The sequence below is a fragment of the Orussus abietinus genome, unplaced genomic scaffold, assembly GCF_000612105.2.
Source record: "Orussus abietinus isolate OABI.00-Male unplaced genomic scaffold, Oabi_2.0 scaffold108, whole genome shotgun sequence".
Taxonomy (NCBI): Eukaryota; Metazoa; Arthropoda; class Insecta; order Hymenoptera; family Orussidae; genus Orussus; species Orussus abietinus.
The window spans coordinates 14,724-39,172 of NW_019394302.1; the positions used below are offsets into that span (position 1 = coordinate 14,724).

General features: G+C 45.4%; 1 protein-coding gene across 2 annotated transcripts in view; it reads left to right on the top strand.

Annotated features, from left to right (window-relative positions):
• Nucleotides 1-2,127: 2,127 nt before the first annotated feature.
• Nucleotides 2,128-24,449, top strand: part of LOC105702310 (TOX high mobility group box family member 4) — a 197,879-nt gene continuing 175,557 nt past the window's right edge. Inside the window, exons 1-2 of one of the 2 annotated variants that reach the window (XM_012429788.2) lie at nt 2,128-2,554; nt 2,612-2,709. In XM_012429788.2, the coding sequence (XP_012285211.1) occupies nt 2,512-2,554; nt 2,612-2,709 (141 nt within the window). In that variant the 5' untranslated portion in view covers nt 2,128-2,511. The remainder of the gene's footprint in view (nt 2,555-2,611; nt 2,710-24,449) is intronic. The other variant, XM_012429789.2, reaches the window with a different exon arrangement.

Consider the following 24,449-nt stretch of genomic DNA (forward strand, 5'->3'; position numbering starts at 1 on the left):
AATGTTCCATGTAAAAGCGAAACTCCGAGCGCCCCTTTGACGGCGCGACGTGCCTTTCGTGCCGAATTATTGATCCCGCCTTGTCGAGGGCTGGGAACCCACGTAATTACGTTTCGCCATTGACTAACGCCTCGTAATTTCCTACAGACGAGGCGGTGCACCTCGTGATATCCGAGATTAACGATGCCGATTCGTGATCGTTTCCCTTCGATGACGAACTAAGTCATCAACGCGAACGAATGTCTGGACCAAGATTGATCTAAGTTCGATTGAAACCCGGATCGGAAGTCCTGGGATCAAAAGGAATTGCTCCTCCGTTTGGTGATAACAGTAGCGGGTAAACGACGATGGTTGCAGCCCGCTATCCGGTCCATCGACCAAGGAAACCACCCATGAAATCCTTAAAGCGGTCGCCTTTTCTCAAGACGTTGCGTTTTCCGCAGACGAACTATCGAAATCCTCATGAAGAGGTGCTTCCAAGCTAACGCGTAGTTTTTTAGATGATGGTGATTAGACGGTCCGTCGCGTTGATGCAGAACTGAGTGTCTTCTTCATCGTCGATCTTGGTTTAAGACAAGGTTTAAGACAAGAACTTGGTTTAAAACACAGAAGTCCTGGGATGAAAAAGGATTGTTTCTCCGTTTGGTGTCAACAATAGCTAGTAAACGCTGATGGTTGCAGCCCTCTATCCGGTCAATCGACCAAGGAAACCATCCATGAAATCCTTGAAGCGGTCGCCTTTTCTCAAGACGTTGAGTTTTCCGCAGACAAACTATCGAAATCCTCATGAAGAGGTGCTTCCAAGCTAACGCGTAGTTTTTTAGATGATGGTGATCAGACGTTCCGTCGCGTTGATGCAGAACTGAGTGTCTTCTTCATCGTCGATCTTGGTTTAAGTCAAACGATGGAGGACCGAAACCTGGACCAGAAGTCCTGGCATAAGGATGGTCAGCACCTGGACATTTTAAACCCTCATCAGGAGGATAACCGGAATCCTCACGAGGAAGTGGCCAGGGACCCTATTCTCCACATCGTACGATCACCTTTCGCATGGGAAATTCAGTTTCGTATACGACATTCAAATGTTTACAAATGAAGTGACTTCACAACAATGCAACATTTTCACGCGAATCTATTCATAAGCTGGGTTCACATCTGAGCAAGATCGCGTTCGAGGCAAGGCGAACATACGAGGGGGACAATCAATCGAAATGCGACAAATTGCCTCGGATCGTTCGACACATCGTCCAAAGCAGTTCAAGATGTCCGTTTATTGCCTCAAACGATTTGGTTTGTTGCCGCGAAGACCCCTAAATATGCAGAATTTGTTCTGCCTCGTCTCATTTCGTAGCATTCGCGTTGAAATGTGTAGCCGGCTTATGCGAAAAAGAGAATCCGCATGAACTCGAGAATCGGGTCCCGGAAGGTGGCGCGTTGTTTTGACGCGGAGCGGCGGCCTCTTGGCGGGCGCGGCAGGCGTGCGCTTTCCGCTGTAGCGGCCCGCGAGGAAAGGCGGCCGCGCCGACCAATCAGCGCGCGGGTCCAACGGAAACGCGAGCCTCCAGGTAGTGGTTGGCCCGCGGCGGTGGGGGTAACCATACCGCGCACTGCACCCACGGCTACTATCGCAGCAGCACGCACCGCGCGCGCCGTCCGCGGACCGACCGGCGTCGACCTAACCTCTCTCCGTCTCGCGCTCTCCCTCTCCCGCCGTGGCACGCGCGCCGTCTCGCTCGGACCCCCTCGGTGGCATCCCGCGCGTCGCGCGCCACCGAATCGCCCCCAACCTGACCCGAGTGCACCCGCGTGCGTCGACCGAGTGGCCGGTTAGGCTAGGGTTAAGTCAGCGGTTAGATCGGCGGTTAACTCGGCGGTTAACGAGCGATTAGGCCGACCGGAAACGCGCGTCTCGTCCCGTGGTCGGAAATTGTAGGGCCGAGCCCACGTGCGCGGGGCCGCAGGCCGGGAAAAACGCGTCCGGGCGCCGCGAGGTCGCGGAAACGCACCCGTCGCATGCGGCGGAAGGAACCCTCCGGATCGCGCAGGTGGCGGCAGCGCGGGGACGCGGAACCGCGATTGACAGTCGCGCGCGGATCGGCGAGGCGCGAAGAGCCGTCTCGCGAGTGACTCGGAGCCCCGACGCGTCGCCGACGTCGCCCGACCGCCGAGAGTCCCCACCTCGAGACTTTGCGGCCGGTTTCCCGCGGAACCGGGCCCGCCCTCGGGGCCGGCGACGGTGCGGAGGATTCCTCGCGAGTGAACCTTTCCAGCTGTGCGGCGAAACTCGGCCGATCTCGCGATCCTCCCGAGGGAGAGTGCCAGGAAGCGTCGCGCCGGCCGCCATGACAGGGCCGCCGACCCCGCCGGCCGCCTAGGTCGTCCGCTGGTCGCCTGGCCTAGGTCAGGGACCCGGGCCCCGATCGCGATCGGCCCTCTCGCCCGCGACTGCGCGCTCGCGTCCAGGGTGCGCGCCCATCACCCGGGGGCAGACCCTGGGTTGGTCCCCGTACCATGAGCGACGGCATCGTCGGCGCAATTGCCATCAGCCTGTTCGGTACTTGTCCTCGCTAGCAGACGCCTTGACTATTTACTCACAGAGCCCTCATTCCAGGCGGCGAAAAGAGGAGGCGCGACAGCATGGACGCCGGCTACTCGATGCTCACCAGTGACCTCGACGTCTGCAGGATGTTCGATCAGTACTCCTATAAGGTTAGTCCCCTTTGCTTGGAGCGTTTAGGACCACGAGTGTCCCCGGATCGCCACGAACGACGGATTTGGACACGTCGAAGAGTAAACTCGGGTCTCGACGGATTTCCAGGGATCAGTTTTGAACGTTATCCGGGGGCCGATTGGTAACCTCTGATCCACGTGCTCCTTGGATATCGGTTTTTTTTCCTAAACGATATACCACTTTGATTTTTGAGAAATCCTCTAATTGTATGATTTAATTACCCGAGTCAGAGCACATTTAGGTCGGAACCAATTGGTGGTTTTGGATATAGTCCGACTAGCGATTGTCTTAAAACTGGGCCGATTGATTAGGCTCTCTCCGATCCATGTGCTTTTCCGTCGTTCGTTTCCCTTGCCTCGATTTTCACCTAATCATCTAATTTCACGGTTTAATTGAGAGAGTCAGGACGAAAGTTGGTCGGAACAAATTGGTGATTTTGAATGTAGTCCGACTGGCGATTGTCTAAAAACTGGACCGATCGATTAGGCTCTCTTCATCCGTGTGCTTTCAAATCGTCCGTTTCCCTTGTCTCGATTTTTAATCATTTAATTGCATAATTTAATCAGCGACGAATTAGAACAAATTTCAGCCCGAACCAATCGAAGAGTTTGTACATAGTCCAGGGGTGATTGAAAACTGGAAGCGATCGATAAGGCTCCCTCCTCCCACGTGCTTTTCGGTCATATCGAAACTGCACCTCAGTCTTTGCCCAATAGTTAATAATCCCTAATTCCATAATTTAATAAGTCCCGACTTAACCCAGTTGCTAGATGAAGTCTTTTACGAAGACCCGCGATGGGTATATCGATCCGGAACTAATTAGCACGGTCGATGATCGATCATCTTCGATCCAAGTCGGCTTTTATCGGCATTTATTTCTTTCTCTATTCTCTTATCACCCGGGGAATGAGTGACGAACCCTATCCTCCGATAACACGACTAAACGTTCGTAGGTCGGAATGATTCTCGAACGCTTCTCTCGGAACTCCTCGAGCAAGATCACGGGACGCCTCTGATAACTCTTATCACCGCCTCTACCTTATCACGGCGATTTCCAGTTTCTGGTCCTGCGGTCATTGCGGAATTCCTCGCGGAATTTCCGCAGACCCGATTACTCTCTCGCCGATTGTCGGTCGCGATAGTAACTTTCGCGGCCCGTAGGGAAAATAAACCCAGGGCGGACGTTGCGACTTCAAAGGGACCCGACTAAATGAAATTCCCCGGAAGCTCGTTTCGGCTCCTTTTTCCCCATTCCCCCCGTTTTTATCCTTTTTTCTCGCTACTCGCGATAGGCCCCGACTTTTGGCAGGATTTTTCCCAGACACGGTGTCGTTTGTTGTCATCGGAGTGCGGAATCATCAACGTTAAACGGATTCCGCGTGTCCGGCGTCGTTTAATTGCGCGCCCTATCCCGCCCCTAGGGAAAACTCCCTAGGGTTTTATCGGCACCCACGCCTCCGCACCCCTAGAAAGGGAACCGATGTTTGCCCTCCGCGTATTCAGATTTCGTATTCGTATTCGTATTCATATTCATGGTCACATGGGGACGCGCATAATGTCGGAAACGCCCTAATGCCGAGGATTCTTCGCGGCCGGGATTGCCCTCCAATTTGAATTTGAATCGAGGCCTAATTGGTAATTGAGCCTCGACTAAACCTCTAGGACGAAACTTCCGACGTAGGAGTCGTAGAAGAGTACGGTAAGGGTGCCTCGATAACGCTTCGTGCAGAAATATCAAGTTACTGGATGTTAAACTTGGCGTGAAGTGTTTTGTATTTCTTTTTTTTTAATTATTATTTTTTTAATTATTATTTCGATTGCGCGGGTACTAAACAATACTTTGTAACCCATTTTTTGGGTTAATACCCTTCTGGATACCCTGCATTTCATGTTTTCTTATCGGAGGGTAGCAAAGTAAATTGCGTATTCTTTTTTTCTCTATGCGTGATAAGGTTATGGACGATTGTCAGAGCTATGACGATGAAGGTAACAAAATTAAATGAAATTTGGGATCGTTAATAAACTTTATGGCGTGATCGTTTCAACGATGAGGTACTAAGTAATGTTTTATAATAATGTTTTTCGGGTTAATATACATCTGGATACCCTGTATTTGATGTTCTCTTATCAGAGGGTAGGAATATAAATTGTGTCTTTTTTCTTTTCCTTTTCCCACGTGTGATAAGGCAACATACGATTGTTAGAGCTATGACGACAAAGATAACAGACTTAAGTGATATTTGCGCTCGTTAATAAACCATCTGATGTGTTAATTTCAATTGTACAGACATTACTTGCAAGCAATACTTGATAGTTCAATTTCTTTTCTGTACATGTTCGAAAGGGTTTATGACAAGGGTAGTGATATAAATTGTGCATTGTTTCATCATGCGTGATAAGTCACTGTACAAGTGTCACGCTATGTCAGAAGCTTCGGAATTGATTGGCATTTTTATTCGTCAATAAGATTTCGACACGAGGAACAGTACATGTCTATGTTCCTTGCAAGATCATATGGAATGTGTCTGTAAAAATTTGATAAAAATCGATCCGATGGATTTCGAGATCACCGCACACGTACAGCGTGCAATCATTCGTTTTAATATATTAGTATAGATCTAGATCATAAATCGCGATGATCCGGGTGACCGTATCTGCGTAAAAAACCTCGGCGGGGTCGTTGCAAAAATGATTATTCCTTTCATTTCTCTCATTGAGTTATCTTGCACGATCTTTATCGGCCTCGCTTCTGGACGCTTACCTCGGCGTTCCTTTTGCACTTCACGTGACTTATTTCCGCGGAAATCGCGCAGTAGCTTACGAGGCAGCAATTTGCTTGCGACATGCGAATCGCGTGACGCAATGCGATGTAACGCGAGACTTTAAAGCGAGAATGTGTCTCAGAGAGCTGGCTGACTTTTTGGCGACGTGGATGTAGCAGATCGTTGCCGCTGAATTTTTTTTTAAAGCGCGACTTCATATTTTATAGTCTAATTTCACATGATAAGAAGGTAAACCGTTTCGGAAAGCAAAACGCTTATTTTACGGTTAATTATTATCTACCCTCATCTTTGAATTCACCTCATCCCAATTCATTTTTGACGGCTAATTAATATCTATCCTTATATTTTTATGCCCTTATATTAACGAATAATAAAAAATAATTAATACCGATTCTCCTCAACTTAGACGTTTCACTATCAACGAATAATCAAGAATAATTAATGCCGATTCTCCTTAACTTAGAAGTTTCACCATGAACGAATAATCAAGAATAATTAATACCGCTTCTCCTTAACTTGGAAGCTTCCCTTTCGACCAATAATCGAGAATAATTAATAACGATTCTCATTAACATAGGAGTTCGGCATGCAGAGCACGTAGCGGTCACGCGTCGATATTTTCCTATACTTAAGTCGCCCTTTCCGGCGTGAAGTTCACCGACAAAGTGTTTTTAAAAGTATTAGCGGAGGGCCGGGTCAGGCGGGGAAACGCGGAATCGCCGATTCTCGTCCCGCCGATGATAAAACGACGCCGACAACGGCGGCGATGGCTGCCGAAGCAGTCGTACGGCGATCGTTTATCACCGCGCAGGGCGGAAAAGCGTTTTCGCTCCGCGCGCACCTTGTAGGAAAAAGGGAAGAGGGGTAGAGCAAAGGGGGAGGGGGGGGCGTTATTATTTATGATTGATAGTGGCGTTGAACTCCATTAACAGCGCCGGAACGCACGGTTCGATTAATTCGGATCCCGGGAAGCCGGCGCCGGACTGGGCGGAAAGTTTCCGCAAGGAGCGCCGCGACGCGGAATCGCCGGATCGCCTTATCAGGGCGCCACGGTGTTTGCCGAGCCAGGATTTCCACTCGTTATTTGGGCTGGTTATCGTCTAGGGGAGTTATCGACGTCCAAATGTGGAGTCCTTGGGTCAAAGGAGAGCCGAACGGGGGGAGGGATAGGAGTCGGTAAGATAAGATGAATATCGAGATTACGCCGAGAGAAAGGGGAGAAAGGGTCCCCATCGATATCGTTCTACATCCCGATAACGCGACTTTCCTCCTGCCCCCGTCACTAATCCGTGTAAAAGACGTGGTACCAGACCGGGAGGGCCCTAGATAGGACACGCCACCCTACCGACATAGGGCTGCCATCGAAATGTCACACCTCTTGCATGCACGGTTTACACCTAGGACATCCCAACTCAGCCGAACAATAGGAGACCAAATTGTCTCGACGCGTAATTAAATTTCAAGTAGCCTTAGCCGGGCACTGGAAAGCTTAGATAAAATCGTCTTGGGTGCTAAACGACATCGTAACCGTGTCTTAACCCTTTTAGTGCCGGCCGAAGTCGTTAGCACACGTGAAACGACGGTATATCGTTGTCCGACGCTAAAAGGATTAAATTTGGAGTAATAAGGTAACCTAACCTAATCAAGACTGGCCCTACCTAGGGTTTAAACCCTAGCGCGGATGCCCTAGCTAGGGCTAACATGCTATACACGATTTCCCAAGCAGCCCCCCCCCCCACCAAAAAGTAAAGACGACCTTGAGGCTCGAGGGTGAATTTTGGAAAATGTCCTTTTACCAAGGCGTCGGGGGGGGNCCTCCCCCCTTCCCGTTTATTTCTACTCTTTCCCGGCTCTCTCTCGTACTTTTTATTCGAGTCTCCCGTTGAAACAAAATGAAAGGCGAGCCCGGTAGGTACCCATAAAAGGATGAATAAACGTAGATTGAAAGGGCATAAAAAATATATTGAAGCGGAGAAATTAAAGGTGGATTTGAAATGAAAATAAATTTGTTCTGGCGGGGCTGTCGGGGGAGTCGGGGAGGGGGGAGTCGATGTCAAGTGCGCGTTTACTTACGTACGTGCAATATCCCGGGAACATATTGCACTCGACGATTCCTTGGCTCTGGTTCATCGCGCTCTCGGGGATGGGGTTTCTTTTAGTGATGCTTATTTTTAAAACACTTTAAGGTCATTTCTATTGATTCTCAATGGGATTTATGGATTTTATGTTATGTTAAGAATGTTTCATTTCAGTGGTTCGGAAGACGTATTTAGTTTATATTTTTAAGAGCGATGATTGAATTTTTTTTTTTTTTAAAGGGAAATCTCGGGGCGCCGAAAATCTGGAAATCGAGGTCTGATAGACGTTTTTGGAAAGTCAATGTGAAAACTTTGAGATCAAGACTCTAAGGATAACTGAGACTTTAGTTCGGAGATCCATGACTTTCAGCTAAAGTCAAGACTTTCAGGTCAAGACTCCGTGGATAACCGAGACTTTTGCTTGGGGATTCACGACTTCTAAGTAAAGTCAAGACTTCGAGGTCAAGACTCCCAGTCAAACCGCGACTTTTCCTCGGCGACCCATGTCTTTTAGTTAAAGGGCGTTCCGAGGCGAATCGCGAATCCTGGTGACGTTAACCCAGATTTTGCTCGTTGGTGCGTCGCGGCTTGTCAGAGTTAGCGGTAGGCGGCCGTTTAACAAGAAACTCCAATTAGTTCGCCGCGCTCTCGTTATTTATGAGAGCATCCGTCAATGTTGCCGCTGGATGAGAAATTCCGAGTTGCGCCCGCAACTTGGATTTCCTCATTACGCTCGGTTCATAACGGGCCCCGGGAAATCACCAGGAGACGCATTTCCACCTTGAGAAACCGCGCCTTTGAGGTCTCCCTTCCCGTCCCAAAACTGTCCGAGACCCTTTCTCCTCTTTTTAGTGCACAAACTCTTTCCTTACTCATCGGACATCGAGACCGACCGACTCAGCATTCGATCGAAGGCATCGAATCGATCGGACGGCGATCGAATCCGTGACTGATTTCGCTGACTTTCGGTGACCCATTTGGAAGTGCCAAGTCAGGAGCCGTTTCGTGATCTCGATTCAGAGATCATCGGCGAGGGCCGTTATGTGGAATAATTAACGTAGAAAATATCTGCAAGGTCGTTAGGACCTATCCAGATAACAATATTTCATCCTATGTACGCTCTACGAATATTTCGTTGTTCCCGGAACATGATGCAAATATTTAAGATATACCGTGAATTTTTGAGAATATTCGTTACGTGGAATAATTAACGTAGAAAATCTGCAAGGTCGTTAGGACCTATCCAGATAACAATATTTCATCCTATGAACGCTCTACGAATATTCCCGTAGAATATTTCGTTGTTCCCATGATACAAATATTTAAGACATACCCTGAATATTCATGGAACGCCGAATTTTTTAGAATATTCAATGCATGTTCTGGCTTATGAGTGTATGTACAGAATATTCACTAAATATTACAAGTATCCGGAGTATATTAAATGATTTAAAGAATATTCATGGGTACAACGGTGTTATCTGCGTAGCTAGGATGAGGATCGATATTGGATTTGTATTAGAACGTCACTTTTTTATGTATGGTCTGCTAGGATATCGTAAGTTGGCTCAATATGGGGAGGATTGGACAAAAAATTGTATGATAATTCAATTTTGAGTAGGCCCTAGCAGGTGCCAAGGGGAAGTCGAAATATAGTTGCCTTGGGTGCGAAATTGGATCTGTACTTAGGACTAACTTTATGTTAATCAGAAAAGATTGTCTTGGATGTAGGACCAAGTCCTAACTAGGGTTTGCCCTAGCTAGGGAACTCGTGGAAGTCCTAGGCAGGGTCTGGATAGTGTTTGGCGTTTCTTAATTAAGTTTTATTACAGGGAACAGCTGATTTGTCGTAGAGCTAAAGCGATAAAAAATTAGGAGCGGTAATAAATTCGGATAAATTAATTAACGGAGATGAGAATTGGCGATTAATTACGAGGAATAAATTATTAATAGAGGAAGTGTTTAGCTAGGTCAGGGTAAGAGGAGAAAATGGGGAATAAGTCACGAGGCATTTTTGTTTCCTGGCTGGAACACGTTCCTCGACTATCTGTCTCCGTTCAGGGGAACGTGTTACATCGTTTGGAGTTAGAAAGTGGAACATTTCGATTAATTATGGCCACGGAGAAGAACACCCAGATAGTGGGGAAAAAATGGCTAGGTGCGCCAACGGAAACTCCTACTTTCTCCTAGAGATGTCTGCACAGTGCCGGTCCTTTTCTACTAGCCCTACGTCTCATACAAAAATAATATAGTCTCCCTTAATCACCTAATACAATAAAATATTCTGGTAGCCAAAGAGTCGTAACATATAAAAATAAAATTCGTAAAGGACAGAGGCCAATACATATTTTTGTTGGGTAACGTAAAGAGATAGGAATTCAATTTAAAAAAGATACATACTTCTAAGTATCCAGATATAGTCATTGTTTCAGTGCACTATGTTAACGGTATAATGGTGGTTATGCGTATCGGCGTATAGCTTTGATTTTTATGCACTACGGTGTTCTATTTTTTTTTCCGAATTGCCTATTTCCATTCTATTTCACTTCTCGGAAGGAATAGCGTTCAAAGTAAACGCTGCGGGAAATTTGTCTATTTTTTTTTTAAATGAATTCTGTAAGCCGCTCAGACATTCGTCTAAGAATAGGCGGAATCGGGGGAAAGCTCCTGGCTCTTTTCGTCGTTTTCTTAAAAATAATTGCTTTCACTTGTTTAAACATCCGAAACGTTCCTCGGGAGGAGAATGGGGTTAAGGAAAAGCGCTGGAGTCTTCTTCGAATTTTTATCTACGGATTATTTCTTCCAGTTGTCTAAACACGCTGGCGGATCGATGGATTGATAACGATTGCAACTGTGGCGTTTCATTACGTGATTACAGTACGCGCTGCATAATAGCACCGGATACAGCCGCTGTTCCCCGTACAATTCGCTCGGGTGAAAGTTAAAATAGAGGGAGAAAAAAAAAAGAAGAAAAGAAAAAAGAAAGAGAGAGAATTGCCTTCATATCGTAAATGCAATTCCTTCTTGCGACCGTTTTTGCGCCAGACAATTCTCCGAGGAATTCTGCCGATAATGCTTCGATACGCTTTTCTGTAAATTCAACATTTTCTTTACCCCGCTCGACTACTCGAAAACTCACCACGACTAAAGATAAAAATCCTGCAAATTGAAGATTAATTAGGGTAATACAGAGAGAAAGCGATTCAGATTTGGTTTAAAAAAGAGAAAAAGAAATAGTTGTAATCAACGAGATACGATCATGGCCTCCTTTCATTATGCTAAGCGGTTTACAGTACCACTCATGAAAGAAATTACCGTCGTGGCAGATATTACGGGTTAAAACGAATAATAAATAAACATACGTATATAACAGGGAGAATACTAATAAATACTTCAATGACGCGTAAAATGTACTGTCATCATACACTCCTCCCTCAATTTACACGGCACTTTTTTAACGCGAGTCGGTCCTTTACACAGTAAATTGTAGAACAATTTACGCGGTTTGAAAGGTCATTATTTCCCTTTATGGTTATGCTGAAATGATTTTTAGGTGTCTCGGCTTTTCCTTTTGGCGGGCATAATTGCGAAAGATATTCCGAATGGGATTTGAAAGTCTTCGAAACTGGAGCCAAGATAAACTCCGCATCCAAGATGGCGGTCGTGACCAGGTCCTTCCTTACTTATTCGCGAAGAAAACGTTGGGCAGCTATTCGCGATACATATCGAAAGCGAGAGGGGCCCGGCGAACTCGTTTCAGAAATCCCCAAGTTCCAGCTCGCTTTCCATCCAGTCCGTTTCCACTTGGCTGCTGATTCAGGGACTTTTGCCCCCCTCTTTCCGATATGGCAAGTTGGGGGGGGGGGCTTATTCCAGAGATTCAAGAGAATTTTTCAAGAATTTCTTCAAGACTTGCCGACTTGTATTGAAAATTTACTAGGGTATCCTAGATAGAATCTAAGCCCTAGCTAGGGCTTCTAGGGTTCGAGTGCCCTGCCATGACGTAAGCCCTAGGTAAGATAAGTTAGGACTAGATTGTGCATACAAGACAATTTTTTCTTCTTCTAGCTAACGTCACGGCGAGATATGATAAGAATTTAACTTGGCATCTGACACAATTTTATCTAGCCTTTCTCCGTGAGCGTCTATTAAAATTGAATGATGCATAATTTTCTCTGATTTCCCTGTACAGGGACCAATTAAGATGTCCTAGTTAAGTTCGAAGAGAGAAATGTGAAATTTCGTTGCAAGCCCTACATCAGTATGTTGACATCCTAGGTATGATTTAGTCCTTGGAAATTTGATGGCTTTATTTATGACTATGATCTCCATGTTAGCAGATTTCAGCCCTAGCCAAGATAGGCCATAGTCAGGGTTTGGTCGTGCATCCAAGAAAATGTTCCTAGTTAACCATGGTAATGTAAGCATTTCTAGGAAGCTTATCTAGGATTTAATTTAACATCCAAGATAGTGTAGTATAAGTTTTTATCAGTTAACGCCTAGTTAGGTGCCTAGCTAGTCTCTAGTCTCCATGGTCCCCTAGAAAAATCGGACCCACGAAGGAGACACTTGCGACACGCTTCACACGGAGTGAGGCAATCGCAATCGGCTAAAAAGAAAGATACATTAAGACAATTGCCGGCCATTGGGACGAAATCACGGTTTGACTTTCCCCCTCGCATTGTCCGCGATTCCGAGAATTCCTCGGCGACGTTTCTCAACGGTGTTTTACTTGAGATTCCATTCGGTCAAAATGTTCCCTTCTCCGTTGACGACTCGGCCGGCTTGGACATATTTCCGACCGAGCTGACCCAAATTCGTATTTATACCGCGGAAAGTTTTCATCCGACGGTTACTAATTTCCACCCTTAATAACTTTCCACGAGTACGATGTGCGGGAAACGCCGATCGAAGCCGCAAATACGCGTTTCGAGATTAATTTCGGAAACAGCCGGGACCATATTTGTCCGCTAAGTTGAGGCGAGTACTCGTATGCCGAAATTATCACTCCATCCCTTTAATTGATCTAATAATTAATGGCTCCCGTCTACTGAATCGTCTTCAAGGGCCCTAGCTAGGACCTAGGGTGCAAAGGTTCCAATGTAGGGCTTGCATTAACCCTTTTAGTGCCGGACAACGACATATCCTCGTTTTACAAGTGCTAACGACTTCGGCTGCTACTAAAAAGGTTATAATTTCACACTTTTCTACGTAAGGCATAGGTAGAACGGTCTAAGTTGACATAAACGAAGCATCGGGCAGAATTACATTTTAAATTACATTGTCCGAGTGAACTGAGATAAAATGTTCAATGCATATTATTTGCCTGTACAATATTATTATCGGCGTTTATTTGTGACATATGTTAAGTACTGTGATTAAAGAAAATATTGGCTTAGGTAGTAGAAGGTGAAGTTTCTCTGAGTTTTCAATTTGACAGTTCTCCCGCTTGACAACTAGATACACGTGGTCTCTTAGCGATAGCATTGCCACCTACAGAGAAGATTTTAAACAATGGATCTTATGCAGTTCGTTCTCCTGTCCCTTAGTTTCCATATAGAGGACGTTCGTAAGGCAGAACCACGAAGTAGGGTAAAAAGACAAGGATTATGGCCGGTTCCTCAGAAAATTGTCGGAAACTCGAATGCCGATCTACCGCTCCAAATAAGCGTCCAAGTGCACCGCCGTGTCGCAATAATGAAATAATTTCTCCCTAGTCGATTATTGCTTCTCGCTGAAAAACCGAATTCCTGGCGCATTACGAAAGGAGAGCCTTGAGAAATTGCCCGACTGCGATATTAAAATAAGATTCGTTCGTCACGTGGAGAGATTGTCTCGGGTACGAGTGTCCTGTCTCTCTCGCTCTCCCTGGCCTGGATCGGCCCCTCTCCGTCACTCCGGCTAGGATAGAAACTCCCAGTGGCTCTCAAACCTGGACAGAGGATGTATGGACCTTGGATGCTGATCTGACGGACAGCAGAAAAGAGCGAGGAAGAACGAAGGAGTCCTTTCTCGCTCTTTTCCTAGTTTTTAGGCGGAACACTTGGGCGGCACAATTTTGCGACAGTCTAGTTTGAACTCCTTTGTTCCTCCTCTTTCAGATTTCATATCTTCAAAGTTAAATCCACCGATACGAGATGTATGGAGTTTGCGCGCAATTACGGCTGGGTTTGCAGACTTCATACACATCCTTTCATATCTTCAAAGTTAAATCCACCGATACGAGATGTATGGAGTTTGCGCGCAATTACGGCTGGGTTTGCAGACTTCATACACATCCTATCTTCATCATTTTTAGAGGTTGATCAGACGTCGAAATCTTTGCAGGATAGATTAAAGTTCCAGCTCATAAAGTGCGCAATTACAATTGGATCTACCAACATTACACTTTCATAGATTTTAGAGGTTGAACAGACGTCGAAATCTTTGCAGGATAGATTAAGGTTCCAGCTCATGAAGCGTGCAATTGCAATTGGATCTACCAACATTACACTTTCATGGATTTTAGAGGTTGATCAGACGTCGAAATCTTTGCAGGATAGATTAAGGTTCTAGCTAATAAAGGGCGCAATTACAATTGCATCTACCAACATTACACTTTCATGGATTTTAGAGGTTGATCAGACGTCGAAATCTTTGCAGAATAGATTAAGGTTCCAGCTCATAAAGCGCGCAATTACAATTAGATCTACAAATGTATACATTATACTTTCCTGGATTTTAGAGGTTGAACAAACTTCGAAATCTTCGCGGGATAGATTAAGATTTAGGACGTGAAGCGCGCGATTAAGGACACGTTTCGGACCAGTGGACCATTTAAAAAAAAAAATAATTCGTAGATGGAGTTCCGAGCTGTCCTAGGTATGGCAGACAAAGTCGAGCGAGGTTGATAAAAGCTCATGAAAGTCCAAGTGGGTCGAGCTTGTTTTGAATTCTGGAATGCGGCCAATCCTGGTAAGCAAGCTCCTACGCTCGATCCGCTTCTAACTTCTCCGTACTGCCGATGTCGGCGGAATTTTAACCGAATGCGAGACAACTGCTCGACGTCCTCCAGCTAGACGATTTTTCCCCAACTTATTCCAAACTTGCGGTGATTGTCTATAAGTTTAGACACTTTGTTTTCGGCCTCCTTGCCGATATCGTCGTCTCGGGAAGAAGTGGTTTAATTTAAGGAGAGGAGAGAGATATTTTTATTCCGCAGCGCTTTGATATTTCCGCTTGGAACTAACGGGATTTATTGATAAACGATTAACGGACATTTTTAGCTACATTTACTGCTGACTTTTACAAATAAGTTTTTCGTCATACCAGGAAGACACCTCAAATGGGCATCACGACTATTTTCGTCGTGAGAATATTACTATAAAGTCCCCATTGTGAAACGTGTACAAAAGTTAATTCCCCGGTTAACAGGTTAATTCATTAATTGGACAGTTTTTAACCCTTCGTCTGAAAACCTGGGTCTTTCACGTCTCGGCCGTTTTTCCACCCCGTTAAATAAATCCGAAAAATAAATTCCTTCATACATTTATTGTTCAATAAATGGAGGCAACTCGGTAGGAATGCAGTGATCTACTGGAAAAATTGTAACTTTAAGAAAAATCAAGGTAACGTAAAGTAAAAAACGGCAAATTGAAGGTTAATAATACAGCTTTAAGGGAAAAAAAAAGAAAAAACAATATTCCGCTTTATTTATTTAAAATTAAATGCTTCAGTTTGGACAGGTAAGAAGGCAGCGAATCATATATTAGGCATTAGTATTCACACATTTCATTATCCAAAAAGCATTTCTTTTATCGTCTATTTGACAACCTAAATAATTTGAAATTTCTATTTGGCAACTCCTATGTTAAAAACTAAATTTTACATGGTTAGTAATAAATTTTACATAGTTCGCTATCACGGATCAAGGTTCCCAGTTTTGCAACGATTTCGCAATCGTTGCACCTCCTTCGTAAGCGCCGGAATTAATTTCGCGATCGTATTTCCTGAAGAGCCGAGACAATCGGGCCTTTTCTTTCGATCCTTCCATCCGATCGATCGGGATCGATCGGTCGATCGAGCAGCTAGCGATCCGGGATAAAGAAGCCCAATGATTTGCGACGTCTCGGTAAACCGGTGCTCATTTACTCCCGGTAAATCGGTCCCGAGGGACTCCCTTGCCCTGGCATAAACTTGGGCATAAATTATCCCACTCCCAGGGACAAGAAAAGCCCGAGTATTGGCAACACTAATTGGCACTAGTTAGCCACTAACGATGCTAATTCCCTTTTTTTCTCGCGAGCTCTTTTCGACTCCGTTTATCGGCGCGACGTGTCGCGTTAATCTCTATGAAACTCTATTTACGAACAAATTGCGCAAATGTACATCTCGGGTGTACATTGTTTGGTATACCGAAAGGAAGCTGTATGACCGCATCTAGATAATGATAAATATTTTCTGACCCAAGATCGAGGCACTATTTCTTTACATTACCCTAAATAATACCTTAGTCCAATTAATGGAATTTTATCCCTAGTACTTGCCATTTCTGGCGAGCAGAGTACATATGGCCGTATAATTCTCGGAGTAAATAATTTTTAATCATCTTTCTTGCCCCAGGTCAGGATGATTATTAATCACGACCGAACGGAGAACCCCTAATCTTGATGAACATATAACTCGCGCATAAATTATACCACTTAACAAGGGAGAGAGAAAGAAAGTTCGCGTATTGGTAACGCTAATTGGTACTAATTATTCGCTAACGATACTAATTTCCTTTTTACTCGGCCGCCTTTCAGGCCAGGCCTCGGTTGTTGCTAGGAATTAAATTTATGTAACAAGAATATTTAAGAAGTACCTTATATACGCGCATGCGCTTCTATTGAAGTGCTTCGTGCACGTATATCCATAAGTGTATTATTTTTAATATACAATTTATATTTAATCTCTGCATTTCCGGGAGGAAACAATGCATTTCTTTAGGTCGTGGGGTCGGAAAAGGTTAAGAGCACGGGGAACCGTGCGACCATAACTCGCGTATAAATTATGGCCCCCCATATGGGAGGAAAAACGCATATATCGGTAACGCTAATTGGCGCCAGTTATTCACTAACGACGTTCAATTACCCTTTAGTGTTTCACTTTCTAAGCAAACGACGTTGCCTACTTAGAGACCTGAATATTTAAGAGAGCTCCTTTCTTACTCTACAATGATAGTGGTAGGACTGATATATCAGATTATATATGTATATACATATACGTATCACAGGAAAAACTTAAATCACCTGAGGAAAATCCATGAAGCAGAAGGAATAATTTCAAATGAAAATTTGAAAACCTATCACTCGAACGACTTGGTAGTTTTAGTGTTAATTACAATCGCTGGGAAAAGTTCCCCCCCCTTCCGAATTTACTTGCGAATTCCTACTTCCGTTTCCATCGTCTTTTTTTTTTTCTTCTTCTTCAGGATGTTTACGCCCGCGAAAGGTTCCAAAGCCATTAAAGTAGTTCTCGGGGAAGAGGCACCTTTTTTCCTTCTTCCCCCACCCCGAAGTGCTCGGCTTCATTTCGCAAAAGCGTCGCTATGACGGCTTTTCAATTAACCCTCCCCCCGAGTCCAGGGGGGATTTCGTAGCAATTACCTGGCGAACGGAAAGCGGATGCAAATCTCCGATTAACGGCCTTTTAATTGGAATTGTAATTGCGGCCTGAGAAATGTCGCGCCCGGCAAGTTGGGCTTGTTTTCAAGTGTTTGTGCGTATCTGAGGATTTACGAGTACTCGTGGGCGTCTACAAGTGGCCGCAAGTGTCGAAGCGAAGTTCGAAACTGGACGGAACAACCGCAGCCGCACCGGTTATGGTGTCTCGTTTAATCACTCGCGACATACGACACAACTTGCAGTTTTACAAAAAAACGATTCTCCGGACACCCGTGGAGAAGAAGGGTGCCTTAATGTAGGCCCTACATTGATATTTTGCGATTTTCTACGTAGGACCTAATTAGAATGTCCTAAGCTATAACACTAAAGGAAGATGCGGAGAAAATTACGTTGAAGTACAATTAAATTTCAAATAAGCCCTAGCTAGGCGCTGAAACCTAGATAATGTTGTCTGGAATTATTTATTAAATCCTAGATTTTAGCAGACGACACAACTTGCAGATTTATAACAAAACTCTTCTCCAGACACTCGTGTAGGAGAAGGAGGGCCCTAGCTAGGGTGCCCTAGTAATGTAGGGCCTGTATTAGAATTTTGCGATTTTCAACGTAGGGCCTAACTAGAACGTCCTATGCTATGACACTAAACGAATAAGTGGAGAAAATTGTATTGGAGTACAACGCAATTTTAAATAAGCCCTAGCTAGGCACTAAAACCTAGATAGTATTGTCTTGAATCACTAATTACATTGTAGATGTTTTATATGATCAAGAACAATTATCTTGGATACACAGTCTAGGGCCTAGTTTGACTAGGGCTGGGAACTCCTTACAGGGAAGCCCTAGTTAGGGCCTAAGTACTGTCTAGGATTTTCTAATTACTTGTTTAACATAGGTCAGACCTTATACAGGATGCCAGTATAACAATATAGACCCTATATTGGGAAATTACACGGCCCTATGTAGGGTTTAAGTTCTGTGGAGGATACATGCGCGATTACATCAATGCATAATTCAATTTTAACTATGCCCTAGCTAGGACTGACGGGGAAGGCCTAAATAAAATTGCCTTAGATGGCAAATTAAATCTCTATTTAGATCCTAACGCGACTCTAAGCAGAAAAAGTAGTTTTGAGTGCACGTCCAAGTCCTAGGGCTCGCTTAATGTGGCGAGGAGTGAGAATTGAATTTAGAAACCCTAGCTAGGGCCTGAGCCCTATGTGATATTTCCTGGCCAGGTTTCTCCAGGGAATGCAATTCGTCGTGGCCGGTCCAAGCTGCTTCGCTTCGGAAAAAGCGCCATCGAAAGACCGATAACACCTCGTTTACGACTTAACAACTTTCCGTTGGATTCCATCCAGAAGAAAGTCCTCGTAAAAATCGGAAGCGCCGATGCGGCTGCTCTTTTTTTCTTTCTATTTTTTCGCGGTAACTCGCCAGATCGATCTCGGATATCGACAGCTCCCCCTTCGAGATTTACTCAAAACGGGGCAATAAAATTTCGCGATAAGCCGTCTCCGGAGTTACCCCGGAGTTTCGCATAGTTCCCGAAAGAGGTTCGCCTTTGAAAGATGGACCGGGCCGAGTCGCGATGTTCTTGCGACGAGACTCGATATGAGAGAAACGAGATAAGGAAAGGAGACGCGGAGGAAGAGAGACGGCGGAGCAAGATGGATGGGAGGAAGTTGGACGGAGAAAGAGGGATGATAAAAGGCAGGGCGGATTTCGAAGGAGCGACGCAGAGTGGGTGGAAAAAGTCTAGGCAAAGGTCGTGACGTTAATGGATGTAACTTTGGCGGAGTTCCCTTCCGTTTTTTATGGGGCACCTTCTGCGAGTGCGGATTATGGGGAGTGGGTCTGTCCCGAGAGTCAGTGGCAACCATTACAAGATATGTCGCGTTATGTCTTTTTGGGGGGCTGTAGGAAAAAGTCAACCCCCTTAACCCCTTAACTTGTGCGCTCGAGTTAATCCGAGCGCGCTAAACAGGCCAAACTGTGCACGTTCGAGCGGCGTTGTATTTTATGCTACTATAATTTTTCACCCTCGAATATAATTGAGAATTTGATTTTTTTTGCCAAGACAATGTTCTAGTGTTTTTTTTACATAAAAAAATTGATTTTTTTCAAAAAATCTGTGCGTTAAGGGGTTAAGCTTTCGCGTTAACCCTCTCTAATACCACGCGACAGTGACATTACGTGTATGTTGATAATCCCTAAATCTAATCTGATTATCCGGAAAAACTCGACGTAGGTCCTCATGTCCGTAATTGAATTTATCGATCTCGATGAAATTTTTTTCAACGACTTTCATGTCATCTTAAGGCCGTTGCGTCAAGAGTCTGGAGGATACTTAAGGACACGCACGAAAAGCGAAAGCAAAGTCCCTCTCCCCCTTCTCGAACGACTGGACCACCCATGCGACGAGTTGACAAGTCGTCCCTCCTCGTCCCGATCTCCTCGAGGGGGACGAAGAGGAGAAGAGGAGTCAAGTCGTTCCCTTCACCTCGTCCTTTGAGGACGGGAAGAGAAGAGAAAGAGAAGGAAACCGAGTCCCATCCTCCAGGAAAAGAGACACGGTCCTCTTGGCCGTCGTTAACCCTCGCCGGTACACGAGGGGGGGCAAAAAAGGTGTGCACTTGCACGGGAGGGAGAAAAAAAAGAAAAAAGAAAAAAGAAAATGGCCGCGTCATATTCTCAGACGCCGCGAGGAGCGAGGCGGATGCAACCGATGCAACAAACGCCGCTTTGTGTACGCTCTTCGTGCGTTTCCAAGTACGACAAGTGACAATCAACGTGGACAAGCTGATGGCGTATCTGTGTACGCGGAGGGAGGAGGAGAAGGAGGAGGGAAGGACTCGGAGATTCGACAAAAGGACGAGAAACGCGCCCAGAGACGGGACCTGCCATTGGATCGTTACTTGTATTGCGTGAATAGGGACGAGAACCGATAACCATTTTTATCCGCTACGTCCGGAGACGCTACAAGAAATTGCGAGATATCGCTAGAAATTGCAAGGAATTGCAAGAAGATGGAAGATATTGCAAGAAATGGCGAGATATTGCGAGGAACTGCAAGGAATTGCAAGAAAATGGAAGATATATTGCAAGAAAATGGCGAGATATATTGCAAGAAATAGCGAGATATTGTAAGGGATTCCAAGAGAATGCAAGAAATGAAGAAAGATATTTCAAGAAATTTCAAGATCTTCTGTCGCGATTAAGCGGACATAGGATGTATCGATCCTGCACTTTGATTCGACTATAAGGACAGCACGAACAAGAGAAAGGAACCAGAGAGGCTGTGTTCTTGCTCTTTCTAAGACAAGACAACTGAAATAAGAGAGAACAGAAGTGCTGTTATTTCGCTCTTCTCTCTCTCTCTCATTTTTTTTTTTTCCGTAAAACAATCGTGTAGAGTGATATGGCGACAGGATATCCCAAGAGAGAAAGAAGGAGAAACGATAGCTTTTATGGACGTTCTTCCTTCTTTCTCCTGACATCGCTAGAATATATCAATCTCTTTGCGATTTTCTATGTTCTTATGGCCTATGTTCATGGTCACGAGTCTTTCAGAAATTCGGAAGTAACGAGGAGGTGGAAGTCGACCGCAAGAATTAGCCGATAACAAGATCGACTGCCCAATTTTCTGCGGCTAGATAATCGGAACAAGTGCTCTCAATTGAAAGGTTCGCGCCGAGGGCGGCTTTCGTTTAAATCCGGATTTAATTCGCCGATGCGGTTCCGCATGCGGAGTCATTAACCAGCGACGCGTCCCGTCATCGATGATCGTAAATTCAGTGTTAACGCGCCGTTGTACTCGTTGCTCGTCGCGAGCACTCTCGTTATTAATTCATCTTTGCGAGCGATGGTCGCGGCGCTCGTTTTGGCCGATTTTGGCGGTCTCTCTCTCTCTCTCTCTTTCTCCTTCTGTCTCTCTTTTGCCCCGGGCATTCCCTCCCTCTCTATCCGGTGTGTATTAACACGAGTAACCGAGTCATGACACTTGTTGCTCGATGACCCGTTACCGCGATTTTCCCAAATATTTTCCGACATACGCGCCGAATCCGCGCCCCCGGCTATCCTGGCGAAGGGTTGGAGCCACTCGCGAGCGCGAACAAGCCGAGCGAACGCGAGACCGAGTTAAGGCGATACGAAAGCGCCGTCAAAGAGGACTTTGGAAACTTTTCTCCGACACCGGGTGTACCGAATCGTTTGAAAATTTACAACGTGAACACGGAGATTGTAAGGAAGGTCTCGACACCCATGGGATTTCAATTTTTTCGTTCAATTTCAGCGTAGACGGTTTTTATATTTTTTTAAATATTAAATGAAGTTTCGCGGGTTTCAAGGCCCTCTTTAGGGCGATATTTATGTGGTAAGGTTTGAAACAAACTTTCATGTCACTTTAAGCCGATATAAAAGTGGCGTCAAAGAGGTCTCGCTCATGAAACTTTTCTCCTAACTGGGTGTATTTTACCATATTCACATTCTAAAATTTCAAACGATTTGGTACACCCAATTCGGAGAATACTTTCACTAACGATTGATCTCTCCGATGTCACTTTCATATCACCTTAAATGGCCCACGTAAACATGAGAGGAGAAATTACTCGTACGGAACAAAAGTCTCTTTACAGTCGAGATTAGTTTGACAGGAAGAAGGAGTCTGCCAAAAAAAAGAATGGAATCATTCTTAGAGAATTGAACCATTTTTGCATTAGGATGATAGAAGAAAATGTTTGGAAAATATGATTAAGTGGAATGGACTAATTAAAAGGATTCAAAGAATTTGTCTCCCTTTAAAAAAATCGCCTCTAGGCAATTGGCGGATAACTTTCGCTCTCTTTCCCCCTTTATATCTCTCTCTCCCATTTTCATCCCGGCGAAACGTAAAGGTAACTAAATCATGACACTTGTTGCTCGATGACCCGTTACCGCGATTTTCCCAAATATTTTCCAACATACGCCGGGAGCCTACCACTGGGAATACCGGCGATGTCATCGAAAGGCGCCCGAGTTCAAACAAATTGATCATTAGTAAGCACCAATGTCGTTCCCTAACGTGCTAGAACCACGCGAAACGATCCACTGATGACAGAAATCCCTCAAAGTAATCAATCGCGTCGATTTTTCCACTTTAATGCGTTACTAGAAATAGGGATGACGTCTAAGAACTCTGATACATTGATAAAAGTCTTATGAACTGCGTAGAAAAATTGTTTAGGTAGGATCTAATGCCAGCCTATTAATATAGGGCTTCAATCGGATTGTCACACTTTTCTACATAGGGCCTAGTTAGAACACAATATCCAATAAAGGAAGAACAGAACAAAATTGGTATGGAGTTTGCTGTCCCGCGACGCTTCGCTTTCATTTCTGAAATTTGATCAAAACTTGCAGAGGGCCATCGAGAACCTAGTTAGACCTGCCTGGATAATTAAATTAATGAATATGTCCCAATGAGTTAAATTTAAACACTGGGCTGTAAATGGGACTTTCTAGCGGACTCGATACTTGTACAACGGGCGTGAAAGGGCAGAATTTTCGGGGAAGAGAGCAGATTTGGGGATGTGCAAACAAACTCCGTGATCCCGCTCGAGGCTTTCGGTAGCGGGGTGTGCCGCCGCTTGTGGGGGTTAACGCGCCCCCGGGATCGGGGATGTTTTAGCGGTGCACCGCGTCCGCAGAGGAGGCCCACGGGTGGCCGCTGACAAAATCATGAGCCACTTGTTGATCGCCGATGACCAGACATGACCACACACGACCACACACACCCTAAGGCCGGAAGAGCAAGAGTGCAGCTCTGGCACGCGCGAGACCGTACCCGCTCCAATTTCGGGACCCGACTCCACCCTGGAAACCCAATCATTTGAAGGATCGGCGCATTTTGACGGTTCTGTCCTCTTCAAGAGTGGATTTAATCGTTCGAGGTATTAGTTCATTCCGAAAGCTCGGTCCTCTTCAAGGGTGAACCTAATCATTCACGGTCTTGGTCTTGCAGAGTTGCACTTTCTGCAGGATCGTTATCTGACCATAATTGCGAGACTATCAAGGTCTTTATCGAGACTATCAAGACTATCATCGCTATAAGAGGTGGTGATGAGCAAAATCGATCTTGGTTTTTGGTCAAATGATTATAATGGCAAGATCAAGACTCGACCGAAGAAGGCCAAGACCATGGCCTTGATCTTGGTCTTACAATTGGTAGTTTGGGTCTTGGTCTTACAATTGGTAGTTTTGGTCTTGGTCTTGCAATTGGTAGTCTTAGTCTTGGTCTTGCAATTGGTAGTCTTGGCCTCAGTCATGCGATTGCTGGTCACTGTTCGAGAACAAGTGACGCATCGCACCTGCAAACCCCCCGGTGCATCTCTCGCATTGCGTAACCTCCTTCAACGCGAAACGACGCGCGTAAGGCCGACAAGTCGTTGGCGTTGGGCACCGACTTCAGTTCCTTCGGCTTTTAGACCTTCGCCTTCCTATCTTGAGGGCTCGCCGACTAAACGGAGCCGCTGCTTCCCAGCTGCTGGTCAGCCGTCAGCTGTCCGCTCCCGAGTCCACTAAACCCTTTCGTCCTCGAGGTGCACCGCTTCCGACAACCTATGCACCCTCTGCTGCTCATTCCGGAGTTTCACCTCGATACGACGACTTTCCGACCTGCCCAAGCGCAGGTCTAGTCACTTAATGATCCAACTATCCGTTTTAATACGAGGTAGTCACCCAGCGACGATATTTTAAGGTGACATGAAAGTGGCATCAAAGAGATTTCGTTCGCGAAACTTTTCTCCAAATTGGATGTACTGAATAGTTTCAAACTTTACAATGTCATTACAGAAACTACAAAGAAGGCCTTGACACCCGTGAAATTTCATTGTTTATAAAAAACTTAGAAGATGTCTATGAACAAATTAAAGAAAATTAGGTTACGTTGCGTTAGTATCCCAGCTAGGTTCTAGGTAACTTAACAATTTTCTATCGTCTCTTCACGACCGAACCCTCCACCTCGATACGAGATAAGGTGATATGACGGCGACATCTCGAGTCCTTGAATTCCGCCATAGAGGATCGAGTCAAGGCATGGGGTAGGTCAGTTCCCGCAAGCGGAAGAGCCAAGAGGCGCCGAGAGGGGAAGAGAAATTGCGGTTATTCCTCTTTGGACGCGCGACATCGGTCGGGACGAGTAAGACCCCTTCGGGGAAACATGGCCGAGGGAGGGGGG